The sequence below is a fragment of the Sorex araneus genome, chromosome 5 (genome assembly GCF_027595985.1).
Source record: "Sorex araneus isolate mSorAra2 chromosome 5, mSorAra2.pri, whole genome shotgun sequence".
Taxonomy (NCBI): domain Eukaryota; kingdom Metazoa; phylum Chordata; class Mammalia; order Eulipotyphla; family Soricidae; genus Sorex; species Sorex araneus.
The window spans coordinates 40,904,674-40,927,759 of record NC_073306.1 but is presented as its reverse complement, the minus strand read 5'-3'; the positions used below and the strand labels follow the sequence as shown (position 1 = coordinate 40,927,759).

At 41.2% G+C, this 23,086-nt stretch overlaps 1 protein-coding gene across 3 annotated transcripts in view; it reads left to right on the top strand.

Annotated features, from left to right (window-relative positions):
- The window catches only part of ZMYM4 (zinc finger MYM-type containing 4), a 122,382-nt gene that overhangs the window by 30,161 nt on the left and 69,135 nt on the right, over positions 1-23,086 (top strand). For all 3 annotated transcript variants that reach the window (XM_055137871.1, XM_004614261.3, XM_055137868.1), the window contains one exon: positions 2,906-2,951. Coding sequence is in view for 1 of the 3 variants with exons in the window: in XM_004614261.3 (XP_004614318.2) it covers positions 2,906-2,951 (46 nt within the window). In the remaining 2 variants the exon portion in view is untranslated. Of the gene's footprint in view, positions 1-2,905; positions 2,952-23,086 lie in introns of those variants that run through there.

Genomic DNA, 23,086 nt, shown 5'->3' with positions numbered 1-23,086 from the left:
GGGTTCACCCCTGGCTCTGTACTCAGGGATCACTCCTGGCAGTGCTTGGGGAACCATATGGAATGCAAGGGATTGAACCTGGGTCGGATGTGTGTAGGACAAGAGCCTTACCCTCCTTACTATCTATCTATTATCTCTTTGGTCTCATTTAGTTTTTATTAGTAAATACTTTTGTTACAGATATACACAATTATCTGTTTTGTTAGGGAAGAATGATATTTTAAGATATATGCATATTTTAGGAATCAGTGATAGTACAGGGGTTAAGACACTTGCCTTAGCACCCTTAGCACGTGGCCCATTCTTGTTTAATCAGTGGCACCACATATGGTGCTCAGCACTGCCAAGCACTTGCCATGAGTATGGTAAGCCAGTAGTGAGCCTAGAGTCAATAGTAAATATGTATATATTTAAAAATTTGTGATGACTATAATTTTTTGCTTTTGGTCTGCCATCTTTGGTGAAGAAAACTTTTGATCATTTAAATTTTATCTTACTAATTTTTGGCAATGTTTCCTTTTTTAAAAAAATTTTATAATTAAAATTTTTTTTATTGAATCACCATGTGAAAAGTTACAAAGATTTCAGGCTTAAGTCTCAGTCATACAATGATCAAACACCCATCCCTTCACTAGTGCACACGTTCCACCACCAAGAACCCCAGTGTGCCTCCCATCCCACCTCCACCCTCGCCTGTGTGTGTTTTTTGTTTTTTTTTTTTTTTTTTGCTTTTTGGGTCCCACCCGGCGATGCACAGGGGTTACTCCTGGCTCGTGTACTCAGGAATCACTCCTGGCGGTGCTCAGGGGACCATATGGGATGCTGGGAATCGAACCCAGGTTGACCGCGTGCAAGGCAAACGCCCTACCCGCTGTGCTATCGCTCCAGACTCTCCACCCCCGCCTGTGTGGCTGATGATTTTCACTTTACTTTCTCTTTATTTTGATTACATTCAATATTTCAACAGAAAACTCACTATTACTATTTGGAATTTTCCCCCAACAATCAGACCTGCCGAAAAGGCATCATTTGGTAATTTGTTTTCCTTTGCTGAGAATGAAGAGCCTGTGAGGTTTTGGATTTCTGGTATTTTAGTAATTAAGTCCAGAGAAATTTTTTTTTTTTTTTTTTTTTTTTTTTGCTTTTTGGGTCACACCCAGCAATGCACAGGGGTCACTCCTGGCTCATGCACTCAGGAATCACCCCTGGCGGTGCTGAGGGAACCATATGGGATGCTGGGATTTGAACCCGGGTCGGCCGCGTGCAAGGCAAACGCCCTACCCGCTGTGCTATCACTCCAGCCCCAAGTCCAGAGAAATTTCTGCCAGAAGTCACATCATTGCAAGCTCGTATCTGTTTTGTGGGCCTTATAAGATGGCGGTTGCCACGCCGCCAGGGAAAGGAAAGCCCAGAGAATAAAACCTTTCCTCTCCCAGAGCGGCATGGGGTCGTAGATTAGTTCACAGTCTGGAGGCATTTCTGCAAGAAGCCGCTGGGTGCCGAAAGTAGTTAGTGGGCCTCCAGGATCATGGGTGTTCAGGAACGAAGGTGGCCGCCCCCACTCCAGGTCACATTTGGGCGGAGAGCGAATGTTTCTTTTTTAATGTTTGAAACTTCATTTAAATTATATGATTTCAAAGTTTACAGTTGTTTCAGGTATTTAGTGTTACAACATCAATCTCACCACCAGTGTGAACTTCCTTCCAACAATGTCCCCAGTTACCCATCTCCCCTACTTGCCCCCTTAGCAGGAACAGAATAATTCACTTCATGCTACTTGTTACAGAATATATCTCACAACGGTGTTACTAAAGTCATTGTTGGAGAATTTACTGAGTAACATGTTAGGTACTAGTTGAGCTTTCTGTGCTATTGTGTTTGCTTTTTTATTTTTTGCTTTTTGGGTTACACCCGGGGATGCTCAGGGGTTTCTCCTGGCTCTGCGCTCAGGAATCACTCCTGGCGGTGTTCGGGAGACCATATGGGATGCTGGGAATTGAACCTGTATCAGCCGCGTGCAAGGCAAAAGCCTTATCCTCCGTGCTATTGCTCCAGCCCCTGTTCTTGCTTTTGAGCTTTGTGGGATGCTGTGAAAATTTCTCATCTAATTTTCTATGCTCCTACTGGGCTGTCAGTACTGTGAAGGTTGGAGGTGGTGACTCGTGGGCTTTATGTGTGTCTACTTGCTCCAAGAGCCCGGGAACTGGGATGGTTCAGCTAAATGGTGTCTCAGCTGGGCTGTTTATATATATTCAGGGGAAAATCTGTAGGTGGAGTGCTGGGTCTTCCAAAAAAGTGGGAACTTAGTCTTCCTGCATCCTGAGAAGGCTCCAGAGATCTAGGCTCGGTGTCTGGGCCTTCCTGGGTTGACCCAGTCTCTCCTTGGCATTGTTCCTGATTATTTCTAAACTTTGGGTAGTAAAAGTATAGCATTTTGGGGTCAGGGAGAGAGTACAGTAGGCACTTGCTTTGCAAGCAGCTGACTTGGGGTAGATCTCTGGTACCACATATGGTCCCCTAAACACCATCACAGGTGATCCCTGAGCACAGAGCCAGGAGTAAGTCTGAATCACTGCCAGGTTGGGCCCCAGAATAAAACAAACAGCAACAACAACAAAAATGTAGAGCATTTTATGGCTCTTGGGGAAGTGGGGTGAATATCAAGAGTATTGTAGAGGAGGCTGGAGAGATAGCACAGCAGGTAGGGTGTTTATTCGCCTTGCTTGAAACCAATCTAGGTTTAATTTCCTCCACCATGTATGTTCCCCTGAGCATTACTAGGAATGAACCTTGAGCTCAGAGCTACAAGTAATTCCTGAGCATCACGAAGTATTGCCCCCCAACATACAAAAGTATGATAAAAATTATGAAAATAATACTTATATTCACCTTTTTCTTTTTTCAGTTTGAGCAGAAAGCCGGTGTGGTGTTTGATGAAATTGTAGAGAACTGTAAGTACCATTTAAGAAGAAAATTGTCTTGTCTTTGTTGATAATAAAGTCTAATAGAACATTCATAATGTGATGTTTAATTAAGACTAATCAGTGTCCTGGTCAAGTTTGAGTTAATTTAGATCTTGTTACATTTTGTTAACATTCTGCAAGTTAATCTGAACTGCAATAATTTATTTAAAAAATTAATTTGTGGACCTGAGCGAAAGTATAGTGGGTAAGGTGTTTGCTTTACATGAGGCCAACCTGGGTTCAATCCTCAGAGTCCCATATGGTTCCCCAAGCACTGCCAGGAGTAATTCCTGAGTACAGAGTCAGGAGTAACCCCTGAGCATGGCTGGGTGTGACCCCAAAAAAGTAAAGGAAAAAAGTTACTTTGTTCTGCGAATTATATTGAGATAATAGCATAGCTTGTGTTTGTTTATAAGACTCTTAATGAAGTTTGTACTGGCCAGTCGATAAGGATTGCTTATAGGATCTCTTAATTTTATATTTTTATATTTTATAATTATAATTATAAAAGTAATACATTATGCTTTGTAATACAGAAGTAAATAAAGTAGGAAATAAAAGACTATGTCTATATCGTTCTCCAATAATATCCAGTTTTAAAAGTTTCTGTATCTTTCCAGACTTTTTTTTCTCTGAATAATGTATCTGCATGTGGTGGTGATCTGTGTATGAGTGAAGATTCCATGAATATTATACTTTTTTCCTCAGCTGCTTATAGCTGTATTTGTGAGGATGTAGACTAATTATATTCCTTCTAATGGCTACTTTTTTTTTTATTGGATGGTTTTACTATATTTTAAACAAGTTGTTTTATATATGTATAAATTATTTTCAACTTTTAATTGTGTGACCAATATTGAGTATATGTCTTCATATATTTGATGAATTGTTAAAGTGTTTTTAATAATAGAATTGGTTCATCACACGATGTTTGTGCACTTATCAAAGATGTATTTTGCCATCTAGAATTCCTGAGTAAAGGGGTATATGCATTTATTTTTGTTTTTAATTTTAACTTCCATTGATTAGAACAATTACTATTACCTTTCTTTTTGAAATTAGTTTATTAATATTTGTGAGGAGTTATCGAGAGGTTATTGTAAGCAATAAAAATCGCTTGTTCATAAAGAAACTTTGGAAGGTGGCTCTACAGTAAAGTGCATGCCTTGTATAAATTACATCTGCATTTGATCCCTGGCACCAATAAGAAAATTATTTCAAAAAATTCTTGAAAGTATTTTGGGATATTTTATAGTTTTCTGGAGGAAGAATAAATTTACACGAGTATACTGTTGCCAGAAAGCAGTTCTGTTCAGTGATTTTAAGTTTTTCAGTGTGCCCACCTTAAGTTTAATTTTTCTGGAAAATTTTTGTTTTGGTCATCTTCTCTCTGATGTTTTATCTTTAAATCAGTTATTGGTGGTTAGGCAAAACAGGATGAGACAGTCAAACATGCTACTGAAGATACCCTTCAATTACTGCTTTTCAGTTTCATCAAATAATATTTTTATTATTATGCTCCTTTGTTACTGTTATGTGCCTTCAAGAATATATACTGGTAATAGAAATAATGAAATAGCTTTTCAATGAAGGATTTACTATGGTACTTTTATTTGTGAAAGATACTGCAATAACAAGAATCTTAATGCGGTAGTAGGAATGGTAAAGCAGTACCCAATTTTTTCTTCTTGCAGCAAAAAGTGAGGTTTAGGTTCTGGTGTCTCATTCTTGTCTGCTCCATAACTTCAAATACTTTTCAGATTGAGAGTTTACAAATAGCTGATTTCAGAATAGATTTTGAATGCCAAAGATGTGTGTAATACAGAGTACTCTTCATTCTCTTTCTTTTAATTCATCATTGAGTGATAATTGTAGATTCTGGAGGTGGAGAAGTAGACTGAAAGAGTGAGTAGACCGACTTTATTCTTGAAGTGAGGAAACTAATATCTAACTGGGAGAGAGACAAGGACTGTCTGTTTTTAATTAGTATTCTTAGGAATCCTTCCATCCTTCCTTCCCTCCCTCCCTCCCTCCCTCCCACCTTCCTTTCTGCCTTCCATCCATCCATCCATTGAATCACTGTGAGATAGATCCTACAAAGCTGTTCATGATTAGGTTTTAACACCTATCCCTCCATCTGTGTCCCAGCACCTGTGTCCCTAGTTTTCCACCCCTCAGCTTGCCTCTGTGGCAGGTGCTTCTCTCTCTCTCTCTCTCTCTCTCTCTCTCTCTCTCTCCCTCCTCCCTCCCCCCAGCCTCTCTCTCCCCCCTCCTTCTCTCCCTCTCTCTCCCTCATTCCCTCTCCCTTTTCTTTTTTTTTTTTTCTTTTTGGGTCACACCCGGCAATGCACAGGGATCATTCCTGGCTCATGCACTCAGGAATTATCCCTGGCGGTGCTCAGGGGACCATATGGGATGCTGGGATTCGAACCCGGGTTGGTGACGTGCAAGGCAAATGCCTTACCCGCTGTGCTATCACTCCAGCCCCCTCCCTCTCCCTTTTCTTCTCTCTTTTCTCTGCTTTCAAATTTTCTATCCCCTAAGTAAGCTTGGCCTTTTGAGATTTGCCAGTTTTAAGTTATGCAAATAACTGTCTCTGGCTAGTAAATGGAATCTCTACTGCTAGATTTAAGCTGTGAGCATTGCCCAAGGCCACTAGGGTATGGGACTGCAAATGTTTGTTTTATAAATAAAATTCCATTCCCTTAGGCTATAGCCTTACTGACAATTTAAGCAAATATCTGCTATTTTGTGGCTTGTATATAAACTTAAAATCTAATTCCATCTATGAGAAATTTGGGAAATTTGATTTAAAGGTGAGTTGATTTTCCAGATAGTGACTTAAGTGAAAAGGATTTAAAAGAAAAATGATCTAACATCTATGCAAGAAAAAGTAGGGTTGTTCAAACTTCTAACTTGTTCATCTTTTGTCAGTGGGTCAGCATGGGTTGGCACTGTAAACTTTGTAAGTTAAATGGTTACAAAGAGTGATCATCATCATCATCCTGTTAATAGTCGATTTTATCGAGTGGTCTCAATAACGTCTCCATTCATCCTGACCCTGAGATTTTAGAAGCCTCTCTTTACTCGTCCTTCCCAGCGGTGCCGCATTGGAGGCTCAGGGTTGGGAATGAGATCCATCATTGTTACTGGTTTTGTCATATGAATATCCCAACTCCCACGGGGAGTTGGCCAGGCACTCCCATGCGGGCAGGAAACTCTTGGTAGCTTGCCAGGTTCTCCAAGAGGGAGAACTAGGCACAACATATAGTCCCTTGAATACTTCCAGGAGTGATTTCCTGAGCACAGAGCTCAGGACCTGGGCACAGCAAGATGTGGCCCCCCCCCCAAACCAAAAAATAATAAAAAAACAAATAAAAATTTCCTGGGGCCAGAGTGACATACAGCAGGTAGGGCACTTGCCTTGCATGCACGTAGCCTGTATTTGAACCTTGGTATCCAGTATGGTCCTTCAAACCCCATCAGGAGTGATCCTGAGAACAGGGCTAGGAGTAAGCTCTGAGCACCACTAGGTATGGCTCAAAAAATAAAACTGTCCAAAAACATCAAATACCTCAGAAACAAACAAAAAGATAGCATATCAGGAGATGGGAAAATGTCCCATGTCCATGGATTAAAAGAACTAATACTGTCAAAACTGCCATCCTAACCAACGAATTATGTAGATTCAGTGCAATCATCAACATTCCTATGACATTCTGCAAAACAATAAAAAGTGCTATCAAAATATGTATCGAATCATAAAAAGTGCTATCAAAATATGTATCGAATCATAAAATACCATGAACAGCCAAGGCAATTACGAGAAAAAGAAGATAAGAGGTATTCTCTAGTTTTTGAATTGTGCTATAAAACTACAGTAATCAAATTGTATGGTACTGGAATAAAGACAAACTCACCAATGGAATAAAGCTGAGAGCCTAGAATAAAGATCCCGATATGTAGATAGTTTGTCTAGGACAAAGGAACTAAGGTCCAGATGTGGAGTGAGTGATAGCCAAAAAGTTGCTTAGCCACATGCAAATATGATGGTGATAAATTTCCTTAGCCAAATGCAAAATAATAAAATTGGACCACTACCTCACACACACACACACACACACACACACTATATATATATGCATATATAACTGTATAATTTTTTTTAGTTTTTTTTTAACCTTTTAATTTTAAATGGATTCAAGACCACAATGTGAGATTTGAAGCCATTAAATACATTGAGGAAAACATGATGGAATTCTTCATAAAAAGTAAAAGCAAAAGTAAATAAATGAGAATTGCGTCAAATTAAAAACTTCTGAATTGGGAAAGAAACTATGGTTAAAATAAAAAAGAAACCCTACTGATCATATATCTGAGGTTCTGTGTCAGGATATTCAGTCCTATTCCACTGATCTGACAGTTGGTCTTTATCGCAATACCATTCTGTTTTAGTTACTGCCACTTTGTAGTTTAGTTTGAAGTTGGGGAAAGTAATGCCTCCCATCTTCTTTTCCTTAAGGACTGCTTTAGCTATTAGGAAAGGTTTATTGTTCCATATGAATTTCAGGAGTATTATATCTACTTCTTTTAAAAAATGGCATGGATATCCTTATTATGAACAACTTTGCAACTGTATATCTTCATAGTAATTTTTTTCTTTTTTTGTTTTTTGGGTCACACCCAGCAATGCACAGGGGTTACTCCTAGCTCTGCACTCAGGAATTACCCCTGGCGGTGCTAAGGGGACCATATGGGATGCTGGGAATCGAACCCAGCTTGGCCGAGTGCAAGGCAAACGCCCTACCCACTATGCTATTGCTCCAGCCCCTTCATAATAATTTTTTAAAAATAGTAAAGTAAGGGCTGGAGCGATAGCACAGTAGTTAGGGCGTTTGTCTTGCATGTGGCCCACCCAGGTTTAATTCCCAGCATCCCATATGATTCCCCCGAGCACCGCCAGGGGTAATTCCTGAGTGCAGAGCCAGGAGTGACCCCTTTGCATCGCTGGGTGTGACCCAAAAAAGAAAAAAAAAAACCACTAAAAAGAGTAAAATAAAACCCTACTGAATAGAAAATATTTGTAGACCATGCATCAGATCAGAGGCTAATACCCAAGGTACATAATGAACCCACAAACCTCAAGAAAAAATAAAGTAACCTCATCAAAAATGGGGAGAGGAACATAGGGATGATCTGTAGGCACAAGGAGTGATATTCTAATAAATTATGTTCCTTTATTATTTTTGTCTTTCTGAGTTACACCCTGAAGTGCTCAGGGTTTACTTCTGGCTCTACATTCAGAAATTACTCCTGGGACTGGAGTGATACTACAACAGGAGGGGATTTGCCTTGCATGAAGCTGACCGGGTTCGATCCCTGGCGTTCATTATGGTCCCCCGAGCACTGTCAGGAGTCATTCCTGAGTGCACAGCCCAGAGTAAGTCCTGAGCATTGCCAGGTGTAAACCAAAAAGCCAAAAAACCCACGAAAAAACAACAGAAAAAGAAATTATTCCTGGTGGTGATGGGGGTTGAGGAAGGGGAAGAGCAGGGGAAGAGCAGGGGAAGGACGACAGGACTGGACACTGACAGGGACTTGGGATCGAACCTGGGTCAGCTGTGTGCAAGGCAAGTGCCCTACCCTCTCTACTATTGCTCTAGCCCCTAAATTATGTTCCTTTTAAGATTGCCAGTTTATATTAAGCCCTAACTTCCCCCAGCACTACTAGGTGTATGTAGATTTTTATTTAATGTGTTCACATATGTAATTCCTTAATATTTTTTTATTATTATTATTTTCCTTTTGGATCACACCCGGCAATGCACAGGGCTTACTCCTGGCTCTGCACTCAGGAATTACCCTGGCGGTGCTTAGGGAACCATATGGGATGCTGGGAATCGAACCCAGGTCGGCCGCGTGCAAGGCAAACACCCCACCTGCTGTGCTGTTGCTCCAGCCCCTAACTTTATCTTTTAAATGCTCTAAGATAATCACCTGTCATTCATCAGTGGTTTGTTTTTACCGATAACAAGATAACAAATTTACATTGAACATAGATCTAATGACTTCAAGAGAAAAGTAAGATTTGTTCATGAAATACTGATTTGAATGAAAAAATATATTACTTTGATTAATTGCAGTATACCAGTTCTGAAAAATGTTACAGAATTATCTTTTCAGTTTTCTGTATTAGTATCACCTAGACAGGATTCAACCGTGTATGTATAGTGGAAGTTATGATTAAAATCAAGTTTTTATCTAGAAACTTAGATGATAAAGATCACTTAGATTGTTAAAAATTCAAGGACTGACTTTTTGTTTTTGGACAATGGTTTTGGACCTGGCGGTTCTCCAGGATTACTTCTGGCTCTGTGCTCAGGGGACCATACGGAGATGCTAGGGGTCAAACTGGGTTTAGCCTTTTGGAAGAAAAGCACTTTAATCGCTGTTCTATCTCTCTGTCATGGACTTCTATGTCATAGCTTTCGCACTTAGTCACCCCTTGAACTCTAAGGTGACTCAGTGTTCAGTCTATAGTGGGGCAGAAGGGAAGGGAACAAAAGCCATAGAATTAGAGAGAACTTTAGAAGTTTTACCTTAGGTTCATTGGTTTATCTCTTCTTGGACACCTTGACTACAAAAAAAACCAAAGTGAATTGTAGACCTTCAACTGAGTCAGTTGTTCTCAGCAATATATTTGAGGATGTCTTAGAAACCAAAGAGAAAATTGTTAATAAGTTTTCAGGCTATTGTTAATGGTTGGTAAATAGTTTTGTAGCCTAAGATATTATGACTCTTATTTTACTAAGGAGAAAGCTGGGGTTTCATGATACCATCATTTAGCTTGAGTGATAGAATCAATACTTGATGCAGGGTTACCTAACTTCAAAGGTTTTTCTTGTAAATTTTCTATTTCACATTTCTACACTGCCCACAGTTCACTGGAATCAGAAGTTTTTAAGGATTCCATTTTGGGAGAAGCAATATTGTCCTTTTAAAATAAAAGCATGATTGCTTAAGTGTAGCAATTCAAAGCCTATTTCCCTCCTTCACCATTGTATATGTATGTGCAAACAAAGTCATCATCTCTCTCCTCCCCCTCAGTGCCTCCCTCAACACCGCCCCCCATCACCTCTCTGTGCTCAGGACTTGCTTACTCCAGATTCTGTGCTCTAGTCAGTGCGTGAGAGACCATGTGCTGTGTTGAGGGTCAAACCTGTTGTCAGCCACATGTAAGACTAGCATCTTAACTCCTGTACTATCTCTCTGGCCCCACGAATATACATTTTTATTTATTTTCATTTTTTTAAAAATTGAATCATCCTGAGAGACCATTACAAAGCTGTTCATGATCAGGTTTCAGTCATACAATGTTCCAACACCAATTTCTTTACCAGTGTACATCCCCAGTTTCCCTCCCCCCACCCTATGCCTTGATGGCAGGCACCTTCTTCTTCTCTCTCTCTCTCTCTCTCTCTCTCTCTCTCTCTCTCTCTCTCTCATACATTATGGCTTGCAGTATAGGTACTAAGAGGTCATTATGTTTGTTCAGGATGTTCAGTATTTTTGTGAAGAAGGTAAAGCTGGAGTAACTTTTTTCCCCTGGGTGGTGACTTTGGGGTGTAGACATGATTGCTTTCGCCTCCGTAGGTACTGGGAGGTAGGTAGGGAGGTAGCCCATCCTGACTCCAAGAAAGCCTGGAGATTTCAGTCACAAAACCTGCATAACCTGAATTTTCAGCAGATTATTATCTCAGTGAGGTCTGGCTAAAGATGGTGGAGTCTGGCTGGGAGTATGGCAGCGATTTTGGGTTAAAGAGCAAGCAGCTGCAGGGTGCTCTGTTGGAGTGGGCCGTGGGCTCACCTGCCCCCTCTGATTTATTTACCCTGGTCTGTTCAACTTTGCGTGGTCTGAGCTTAACTGTGACTCTTCATCTCTCGATACTTATTTATGGTTTTCTGAAGTAAGGCAGATAAAAGACCTTGTATGACTGAGGTGGTTTGTGGGTGTGGCTCGCATGCTTGGGTTGAACTGGAAACTCAGTTGTCAAGAATTGTTGGAATGGGCTCATAGACCTTGTACATCTTGGAATACCCTTACCCCCTAAAAAGGAAATACTGATGATAATGCAGCAGTCTTTGTTACCAAGTTTTAATTCACCTAAATTGACAAGAGAATATGTTGGATCATTTTTCCAACATAAATTTACATCATTAAGTAATCATGATGGTGTGGAATAATCTCTTTGCTTGATCTATAATGAAGATTCTGTTGTGGAGAATGTGGAAAACAGCCCAACTGAAACTAAATCTTACTACCAAGTATGGAATGGACCTGTTGCAATAAATTAAAAAAAAAATTGACAGTAGACCTACTGCAATAAACCAAAGAAATATTTGATCGATTTTTATAATCTTCAAGTAAAAAACTTTTTGTGAAATTTATTACTATAATGAAAAGTATTTACTTGCATGTTGCAAAACTTAATTGCAAAAACTAAAAAGCCCCATGCAATAGCGAAATATGTTGTGAAAAGTTCTGCTATTAAAATGTCAGAAATAATTCATGGGAAATGTTTGGGAATGAAATCTCCATACTTCCTTTATTAAATGAGACAAGTTCCCAAAAGAATTTCTGTAGTTGGTAACGACTAATTATAGCAATAAGGGCCACACGCAGTTTGCCATTCACTTGGGTGGAACAACTGATAACTTCTAACATGTCACAGTTATTTTATATAAATAAGCTTATGAAGACTTATACGTGAACATATGTGAAGGCTTATATGGGAACATATATGAGAAGACTTAGGATGATATACATGAAGACTTAGTTTCAGTAAAAGTCATGCCTTTATTGTTTGCTTTTAAATCTTAGCAAAGACATGGACTCTGATTATAAAATGAGGTAGGTAGGTAGGTAGATTGGGGGGGCGGAGTGTGTTTGTGTTTTGGTAGGGAATGGGGGAGGGGCAGGAGTTCTTGGGAAGAAATAAAACCAATATTTTATTTAACGAAGTTACTACTGTCGTCGTCGTCATCAACATCATCATCTCGTTGATCATCAAATTTCTTGAGCGGTCTCAGTAATGTCTCCATTTGTCCTAGCCCTGAGATTTTAAAAGCTTCTCTTAACTCGTTCCTTCCAATGGTGCTGCATTGGAGGTTCTTTCAGGGTCAGGGGAATGAGACCCATCAGAATGACTACTGTCATTAGCCCCAAAGTTCAAAAAGCATTATGGCTGGAACCAGTCTGTCCTATCCTACCTGGTGCTAGTGCTGAACCTTGGAGAAGTCTAGACCCCACAGGAGAGGAGAAACTTCAGCAGAAATGAAAGACTGATAGGAATTTGAAAGAAGACCAGCAAAAGTTCCAAGTTCTTCTTTCATGACAGTATCCTGATTAACTGTTATATGTATAGGAGACTTCAGGCCAGGACAGTTTGAAGAATATCCGTCTAGGAGTCAGAGCGATAGTACAAAGGGTAGATAGGGTAGAAAAGGGAAAACTTTAGCTGGTGGGTAAAATTTCCTTTCAAAGATAAACTATGTTTGGGGAGGCCAGAGTGATATTACAATGCAACTGACCTGAGTTTGATCTGTGGCATCCCATATGGTCCCTGAGCTCACTGGGAGTGATTCCTGAGTTTAGAGCCAAGAGTAAGCACAGCCTGAGCACAGCCAGGTGTGGCCCAAAAACAAACAAAGCAAGCTGAAAGATAGACTTACGTTTCTGCTCAGACTTACTCTTGGATAATGCAGTTTTGCTGTTTTGCATTCCTATCTCTGGAGCTTATGTCTCAAAACTCGTAAGTTATTTTGTCCAATTATTTCATAGACCTTGTTTCTCACTCCCGAGAATATATTGCTTCATGTAGGAGCTGTATCTAAATCCTTGGTAAGGAGGCAAAAGTTAAAATTTAAGTAAAGTGGAAGTCCAAGTAGTGTGCCATGAAGTGAAGATTTTATATCTTAGTTAAAACATCTTTACAGGACAAATATTCCTGGCTCTGAAGTATCTCTCATGTCCTTAGGCAATCATATACAGCACAAAAACTATGATCATTTTTGCTGTCATGTTCTCCATTTTAGGTTGCATCATGTTTACAAAAGAGCTCTCTGAATTACTAATCAGTGCAAGACAAGTAGAAAAAAATTGTAAATAGTATAAAATAAATCTATACGGTAACAAGTACACAGATTTTTGTTTTTGTTTTTTGGGTCACACTCTATGCACAGGGGTTACTTCTGGCTCATGCACTCAGGAATTACTCCTGGTGGTGCTCAGGGGACCATACGGGATGCTGGGAATTGAACCCGGGTCGGCTGTGTGCAATGCAAAAGCTCTACCCGCTGTGCTATCACTCCAGCTCCCATAGATTTTTTAATTTTTATTTATTTATTTATTTTTTAAATTTTATTGAATCACCATGTGGAGGGTTACATAGTTCTCAGGATTATGTCGGTTATACAATTCTCAAACACCCTTCCCTTCACCAGTGCCCATCTTCCATCACCAACCCCCCCAGTATACCTGCCGCCCCTTCCCACCTCCCCAGTCCCCACCCTTGTACATGATAAGTTTCACTTCGTTTATGCCTTATCTCGATTACATTCCATGTTTCAACACACAACTCACTACCGTTGTTGGGGTTTCCCCCAAAAAAGGAAAGCACTCCTATTGCCAAGGAGGCATTTGATAGTTCTCCACTGCTAAGAATATAGAGATATTAAGTCCCGCTGTTTGTTACATAACTTTTCTTTTTCCCCCTTGCCCCGCGCCACTGAGTTCACGCCTGTTTAGTAATCGCCACGCTGCCTGACAAGGGAAAAAAAACCGAAAAGGATGGTTATTTCCCGTCATCGGCAGGCGTGGGGCTCTGGCTTAGTTGATAGACTAGTAGAGTGTCTGCAAGCAGTTTCTCGAACCGAAGGGCTTGCGCTGGTATCTGCTCCGGCTCGAGATTCCACCAGCGTCCCACTGTTCCATGTACATAATTTTTCCCCTTATATCCCATTCCCACGCCACCAGGTCTGTTTGCTTAATGGACATCACACTGTAGTTGACGACACGCCGCGTTTCTTCCCGAGAAAGAAGAAAATTTCTTCTCAGCCGGCGTGGGGATATAGCTTAGTTCAGTCTAGAGAGATGGCTACCACTTTGATTGCCTTCAGTATTTCAGCAACAGACTTACTATTCTTGTTAGGATCTCCCACAAAAGTCCGACCCATTAAAAAGGGACATATTACATATTGCTGATGCTAAGATGACATTAGGTCGCGTGGCCGCGGCAGTGGCCGCGCGGTTTTGGGTTTCTGTATAAAGTCCAGGGAAAGTACAACCAGAAATAACATCACTACAAACTTTTACCCTTTTATGGTGCTCATAAGATGGAGAAGACTAGAGAGAGGCTCGGCGTCTCCATTTTGCGCTCAGAAAAACCGCGGATCCTGCGCTGTGCTCAGGAGGGAGGAGTGGAGAGAGAGAGAGGTTAAAAGAATTGGGGGATGCCCGGTTCCCACTGTTTCAGCGCACCGTGGGGTCTCTGGTCCCATGCCGGAATTAGTTCAGTGGGCTGTTTGGAGTCCAAGGGCGCTTCCTTGGGCTCTTCCATCATGCTCGCTCCACAGCAGGGTCCAAAGGGCCCCATAGATTTTTTTAAATGGCAAATTTAGATTGTTTAAATGGCCTCTCTGGCTTCAGGAGTAAACAAATTAGAGCAAGATGACTTCTCCTAAGGAAGATCTTGCCCTGTTTTCTGTACTACAGACCTCAGACCAGTCTGTTTTAGTTTGCTTAACTCCAGAGTATTTTATTTTTGAGAAGGGGCATACTGGCAGTGCTCAGGGTTCACTTCTTGCTCTGTATTCAGGGATCACTCCTCGTGGGGTAGGGGGTCCGTACAGGGTATCAAGGATCCAGGATTGAACTTGAGTCTACTGCATGCAAGACAGGTGCCTTATCCTTGCCAATTACTTCTGCCTATAAGTCCAGAATTTTTTGGAGGAGACTAGAGCATACTTTTGAACTGTTAGGCTCTTGAATATCTTAGCTATCCTGGCTTAACAACCTGCTCGTGATCCATCTAGGCCCATGGTGGGTCTCATTTGGGTATTAAGCGGTAAGACAAAATTTTAGTGCAGTTGAGGGGCTAATGTGGGTCTAATTTCAGCTAATAAAACAAATGCCCAAATGTTCTTGTTCTCTCCCCCAACTTCCCCCCGCCCTCTACCCCTATACTTGGTGTTATTCAGGGATTATTCCTAACCTTTTACTCAGAACAACCCCTGTTAGTGTTCAAGAGGTCATATATGATGCTGGTGATAGAACCAGAAATCAGATGCAAGCAAGGCACTTTAGCTTCTGTGCTATTCTTTGGTCCCTGCACAGGTTTTTAATAAGAAAACAGTGCCATCAGAATTCACTTGCAACACTTGATTTGGGGTTAGTTACTTTATCCTTGAAGGTCCACAGATTGCAAGGAGTTTATTAATCCTGCTAGTTGACTGAAACCTTTTAAATGACATAAAAATTTAGTATTGCTTGATCTATGTCTTTAAAAAATATATGTATTTTATAGAGACTGCATGGAATCTTATAAAATTGAGGGCAAGATGGTCATTTTGACACTATTAATCTGTCCAATTCACAAACTGGGCATGTGTTTCCATTTCCTTTTGCCCTCTTTTCTTTTAGCAGTGTTCTATAGTTTTCTTTGTATGTCTTTCACTCTTTTTTTTTGTTATTGTTGTTTGTTTGTTTTTGGTCCACGCTTTCTCCTGTCTGTGCACTCAGGAATTATTCCTGACAGCACTTGAGGGATGTTATGGGATGCTAGGGATTTAACTGGTCAGCTGTGCACAAGGCAAATGCCTTATCTGCTATACTGTGGCTCAGTTCCATCTTTTGTAAGTAGGTTATACTGTAGCACTGTTGTCCAGTTGTTCATCGATTTGCTCAAGTGAGCACCAGTAATGTCTCCATTGTGAGACTTGTTACTGTTTTTGGCATATCGAATATGCCACGGTAGCTTGCCAAGCTCTGCCGTGTGGGCGGGATACTCTCGGTAGCTTGCTGGGCTCTCCGAGAGGGACGGAGGAATCGTACCCAAGTCGGCTGCGTGCAAGGCAAATGCCCTACCTGCTGTGCTATCGCAGCATGTTATACTAGGTTTTTGATTTTTCTTTTCTTTCTCTTCTTCCTCCTCAACCTATTCCTCCACTCCCCTTTCCCTCCCTTCTTCCTTCTCTTCCCCCTGTCCTTCCTCTTTTCTTCTTTCTTTTTTCTTCTCTTTTTGGTGAAGCAGGGTGGTTTTTATTGAAACTTGCTTAGAAAGATTGAGGGGAGAGAGAGTGAGGGAGAAACACATACTTGAGAGAGAGCATAGGCTACCAGAGAGGAAATGAGCAAGCAAAGAAAGAGACAAGCAATAAGATACATGTTCAAGGGAGAACATGGGCATGCAGAGCCAGTGATAATTGATTTTTCTAAGACACAATTATGAATGGTATTTTTTCTTAAATTTCTCTCTGCTGTTTCAGTGTTTGTATATAGAAAAGCCATGTATTTCTGAGCATCAATTTGTGTAGCTTGCTATTTTAATGAACAACCTTTAGTTTCCAGGAGCTTTTCTGTGGAGTCATAGGATTTTCTGAGTATAGTATGTCATCTGCATATAGTGTGGGTTTGACTTCTTTATCGATACAGATGCCCTTAATATACTTCCTCGCCTCTTTGCTCGGCAAAGACTTGCAATACTATGTAGTAAATAATAGTTGTGAGACAATCTTATTGTGCTCCTAATTCTAAAAAGAATGTTTACAGTTTTTCACAATTAAGTATGGTGTTTGCTGTGGATTTGTAAGTATATATGTATATATATAAGTGTATATATGTATATATATGTTTTTTGCTTTTTGGGTCACACCCAGCAGTGCTCAGGGGTTTCTCCTGGCTTTGCACTCAGGAATTACTCCTGATGGTGCTTGGGGGACCATATAGGTTGCTGGGAATCGAACCTGGGTCGGCTGCTTGCAAGGCAAATGCCCTACCCGTTGTGCTATCACTCCAGCCCCTGAATAAAGAAATTTTTAAAAAGTGGTAAAGAATATTCAGTGAGGGGCTGGAGTGATAGTAAAGCAGGTAAGGCTCTTTCCTTGCACATGGCCCATCCAGGTTCAGTACCCTGTGCACCGCCAGGAGTGATTATTGAATGCAGAGCCTGAAGTAAGTCTTGAATAGCTGCTTGGTGTGGCCAAAAAATAAAAGAACAACACCAACAAAAATTTAAGATGCACTTTAAAAATGTCACTAAGACTGTGCTAATGACTTCAGTTTTAACGAGTGGACCCTTAGTTCAGTCGATCTAGAATCATTACCTACCTCTTTTATTTAACAAGATTATTTACACCATTTACTAGCTCTAAAAGTTCAGGTTACTCCAAAATCTCAGAGATCCAATATTATTCCTAGAGATTTCTATCATTTGCTTTAATTTTGTACTCTTAAATTTATTTGAAAATGCCTTTGTTATTAGTATAAGCAACTCCATTTTGCCTGCATGCTAGTCAGTTACTTTACCTGTTTAGGGAACAGGAACTGATTCTGATTAATAAAAATAGGATAGAAAGGGGCAGTCGGGCCACCCCAGATGGAACAGGTGCAGTCTCCCTGCCTACTCCAGATGGAATCCCTGTGACCAAGAGCTTCCACAAGCAAGGCCCAGGTATTTGGGTTCCAGGACTAAATCTCCATGCTGCATGGTGGCAGAGGTGCCAGGCTGTCCCTCCCCGGCTCCTGGCCTGCTCTTAGGCCTGGCTCTCACACCCACAATGTGCCTCCGGGAGCCATCCTAGCGCACCAGCTGCCCTGGTCCAGAGATACCTAATTGAATCCCAAAGTGGATTAGTGCCCTATAGAAATGTCTCTGGAACCCAACCATTTGCAATCTAGGATTATAGAAGCACGCAGCCACAGCATCCACGATATTCTAAGTGAGCAGTGGACAATAAATGAGCTAGCATTTGCCCCGGTGAATGGTGGTTGGAAAATTCGAGCAAAATGTAATGCCCAAAAGTAGAGACAGAGTTTTGGGGAAGTTGTCTGCCATGGAGGCAGGGAAAGGACTGGGATTGGGGGGGATATACTGGGGACACTGATGCTGGAAATTGTGCACTGGTGGAGGGATGGATATTCGATCATTGTACAGCTGACCATTGGGCTACACTAGAATGCGACAGGGACAAATAGAGATGTTATTGGCGCCTGCTTGAGCAAATCGAAGATCAATGGGATGACAAGTGGTACAAGTGATACAAGTACAGCTGTATCTCAAACTTGAAAGTTTGTAACTGTCTCATGGTGATTCAATAAATAAAAAGTAATGTGGAGTTCATGCCCAATTCAATCAGCTTAATCAGTGCTGAATAAATAGCAGTACTTCTACATTAAAAAAAAAAAGAAGAAGAAAGGGGCCGTAATGATAGTACTGTGGGTAGGGTGCTTGCCTTGCTCTGGGTGGACCTGGGTTTGTTCCTGGCATCCTATATGGTACCGGAAGAATTGCCAGGAGTAATTGTGGAGTTCAGAACCAGGAATAACCCTTGAGCATCCAGCTATATTGCTATCTATGGGTAGTCCTACATCATTTCTTTACCTTTTAAATCCTTGTACTCTCTTTTTTCTCAATGAGACATTGAAATTAACAAAAAAATCAAGTTTTTTTCATAGGCCAAATAACCAGAAATCTTCCTACTTTGGGGCTGGAGCGATAGCACAGCGGGTAGGGCGTTTGCCTTGCACGTGGCCGACCTGGGTTCGATTCCCAGCATCCCATATGGTCCCCTGAGCACCGCAAAGGGTAATTTCTGAGTGCAGAGCCAGGAGTGACCCCTGTGCATTGCCGGGTGTGACCCAAAAAACAAAACAAAACAAAAAATCTTCCTACTTAGTTGTGATCCAAATTCGTAAGTAGTCCCCCCATTCCCCACCCCTAATCCAAAATTTAGAAGACAGGATAATAGGAAAGAATTGGCATAATAGCAGTTTCAGTTAAGCTTTCGATAACCTAGATCATAAAAATAATTGAAACCTACTGTGGTGTGCTAATACCTACTGATAAACATTATCTACTGATATATATCTACAAACCTAAATGCAGTAAAGAGTTATGCTTTTAGGGAAAAGGTAAAATGAGGGTTAGCTATTCTTTCAGTTGTTTTTGTCTGGTAATGATCTTTGGCCCAGTTTCACCAGCTTCTCCATTAATAAATAGATATTCTAATAATAATTTAAAAAACCCATGTAGTTGAAGCGTCAGAAATATCAGGCAGAGGTGTGGGGGAGGTGATTCAAAGGGCTGGAACATAGGTGTTACATATCAGAGCCTCAGGTTCCAGTAGTGACCGCACATAGTCAGCCACTCTGGGGGACTACTATCTGAGCACTGTGCTGGAAATAGTCTAGTTGCTCTAGCATTACTGAGTGTTGAGAAACCCAAAAAGGAGGAAAAAAGAAACATCAGATTATGGTTGACTTGCTTGCTGCTCCACTATCCCAAGTGAGGCTCGCCTTTGGCTGGTATCAGTGGGTCTATTCTAAACCAGAGCAGAGTTTGAAGGGGAGTATTTATATACCACGGATAAGTGAGATCATCCTGTGTTTGTGTTTATCTTTCTTCTTCTGGCTTACTTCATTTAACATGATATTTTCCAGTTCCAACCATGTTGCAGCAGATCGCATGATTCTTGACTGTTCTTCAATTATGAAATTTGTGTTTTGTTTTGGGGCCACACCTGGCACTGCTCAGGGGTTACTCCTGGCTCTGCACTTTGGAATCACTCCTGGTGGTGCTCAGGAAGACCAGGTGAGATGCCGAGGATCGAACCTGGATCACCTGCGTGCTAGGAACGCCTAAACCTGCTGTACTGTCTCTCTGGTCCCACTTCAAATATAATTTGGCCCTTTTTGCTTTCTTGTCTTTTTGGAACTTTTTTTTTTTTGCATGTACAGTTTTTCTGTTTACTTTTAATTTTTCTTTTTGCTGGTCTTTTTTATTATTATTTAGTTTCCATTACTGTTCATTCTGGCTCATTGATCTTTAAGTTTCTGTCAATCTTTGTTGACACTCTCGTATAATTTTGCTGTTGTTTTGTTTTGGGGCCATACCTGATGGTTCTCAGGGCTTACTCCTGGCTCTGCACTCAGGAATCACTCTACGGGGTGTTGGGGATTGAATTCAGGTCATTCATGTACAAGACAAGTGCCCTATCCTCTGTGTTATTGCTTTGGCTCTATTCTCATACTTTGTTGAAGTAGTTGTCCATTGATGACCTAACTTGAGTGAGCCTCACTAGTACTATTGTGTAGAAGTCATTTTTATTTTTTTTATTTTTATTTTTTTTTTTTGCTTTTTGGGTCACACCCGGCGATGCACAGGGATTACTCCTGGCTCTGCACTCAGGAATTACTCCTGGCAGTGCTCAGGGGACCATATGGGATGCTGGGATTTGAACCCGGGTCGGCCGCGTGCAAGGCAAACGCCCTACCCACTGTGTTATCACTCCAGCCCCTAGAAGTCATTTTTAGATTGTTTTTGTCATTCTGTGTTGTAAGGCATTCTTTGCAGGTTGTTGTCTTAAGTCATTGGTGCAGGTGAGTTCCTTCATATTTTCATGGAGATGTGGTGGGGAACTTGGGAATTTGCTGTCACAGGTGTACTTGATCCTGGTTGTGACACCTAGTATTACCAGGTCCGGGCTGTGTCTAGGGATTCAGAAAAGTAACCAGGATTACATTTGTACTAAATTTGACAAAGACTAGATATTGATCAGGAGTTGAAATTGACTAGTATTCAACTATTCCTAGGCTGCATTCTTTTGTGCACACCTGTGGAGTAGTTGGGAGCTCATACTGGATGAGTTTACAGGGAAGTTTAAGTTCCATATCTGGACGTGAGCACAGTAGGTCATCTTGCTTGTTTAACTATAGGATGCGACTTTTTAGCATCTAAATATTTTTGCCTGCAAGGAGTAAATACTATTATTATTTTTTTCTTTTTGGGTCACACCCGGCCATGCACAGGGGTCACTCCTGGTTCATGCACTCAGGAACTACTCCTGGCGGTGCTAGGGGGACCATATGGGATGCTGGGAATCGAACCCGGGTCGGCCACGTGCAAGGCAAATGCTCTACCTGCTGTGCTATCGCTCCAACCCCAGTACTATTATTTTTTCAGTCCCCAGATAGCTTTTTGCTAGGAGCGGATCTAGGAATTTGTTTTTAGGTTTGATAACTGTGGGCAGGGAGGTCCAATAAGGTGTCTTAGCAGTACGGTTGTGAGAGATTGTCAAGATAGCTTCTTCCTAGAACCCTGACCCCTCCTTTTTCAGCATTGTAAGCATAGGATTGTGAAATTGGGTTAACTAGCATCTAGTACAAATACCCTGTTCCCTTCGCTTCCCAGCACTCTACCTTAGAGATACCTTTTCAGTTACAGGTTATTGCCCTGTGGTGGTGTTTCTTTCTCGGTTATGGTATCTACCTCTTACTCTTTTTGGATACTGTTCTTTTGTCCCTTAGAACCTTTGTTCATTGGAATTTGAGATCAGTTATTTTAGATTGATTAGTCCAAGTTTTGGTATAGATTTGCTGAGATCACAGAGTTAAACACAGATTCTACGCAATTGTACACTGGTTTTGCTCTCAATATTCTAATCGTGTCAGATGGTCACTTGAACTCAAGAACTAAGCCTTCCCAAAGAAGTTAATAGATTAGTTTTGAGTCAGGGAGGTATCTCAGGGGCCAAGGATGCATTTTTTGCATACACATGTACCCAAGTTTGGTCTTTGAGTCTGTATTGATCCTTAAGTATCACCAGATGTGCTCCCTGGGACCTCTTGAGTATATTTTGGGAGCAGTCCTCCCAGGCCCCAGATAATATACTGTATTGCTACACACATCTGTGTCCATATTTTATAGGCATTTCGACAGTTACCATACCAACTTCACAGAACTCAAAATAAGTAGGAAGGCATTAGTAATCTTGAATGCTGGATTTGAAAATAAAGGGACAATGTGAAATTTTATTTTCCCCCTCTATGAAGTATTATAGCACAGCGGGTAGGGCATTTGTCTTGCATGCCGCCGACCTGGGTTTGATTCCTTTGTCCCTCTCGGAGAGCCTGGCAAGCTACCGAGAGTATCTCATCCGCGCGGCACAGCCTGGCAAGCAACCCGTGGCGTATTTGATATGCCAAAATCAGTAACAAGTCTCACAATGGAGACGTTACTTGAGCAAATCGATGAGCAACGGGATGACAGTGATGCAGTGATGAAGTATTGTGCCTGTGGACTCTGATAAAGACACATTAGAAAGCTGTGTCTGACACTTCTTACAGGATTCCATTTGCAGGAGATTAGTGAAATTTAACATATATTTGGTTTAACCAGAATTAGGCAGAGCTTTCTATTTCACATTTAGATTCCCTTAGATAAAGAAATTGCTGGTAGCTACCTACTAGAAGGATTTCAAATACTTTAAACTTTGGAAATGCTCTATGTGGCAATGTATATTAGGCTACTAATGTGGGTTGGGATGGGGCAGGTAGTTTTTTTTTTTGGTGTGTGTGTGTATAATTTGGGCTGGAGCGATAGCACAGCAGTAGCGCATTTGCCTTGCACGTGGCTGACCCGAGTTTGATTCTTCCGCCCCTCTCGGCAAAGAGTATCACAGCAGAGCCTGGCAAGCTCCCCATGGTGTACTCAATATACCAAAAACAGTAACAAGTCTCAAGATGGAGATGTTACTGGTGCCTGCTGGAGCAAATCGATGAGCAATGTGATGACAGTGACAGTGAGATATATATATATATATATATATATATATATTTGTTTTTGTACCGCTTTGCAGTGTTCAGGGCTTACTCTAACTGTGCTCAGGGATTAAACCCAGGTTGTCCACATGTGAAGCAAACCCCTTATGCTCTGTAGCCCCTTTTATTCTTCTTTGTATTACACCCATCAGTTGATTAGGGATTGACCCTCATGGTGCTCAGGGAACAATGCAGTGCCAGGGGTCAAACGTACACTTCTTATGTGCAAAGTGTGTACTGCAGCCCC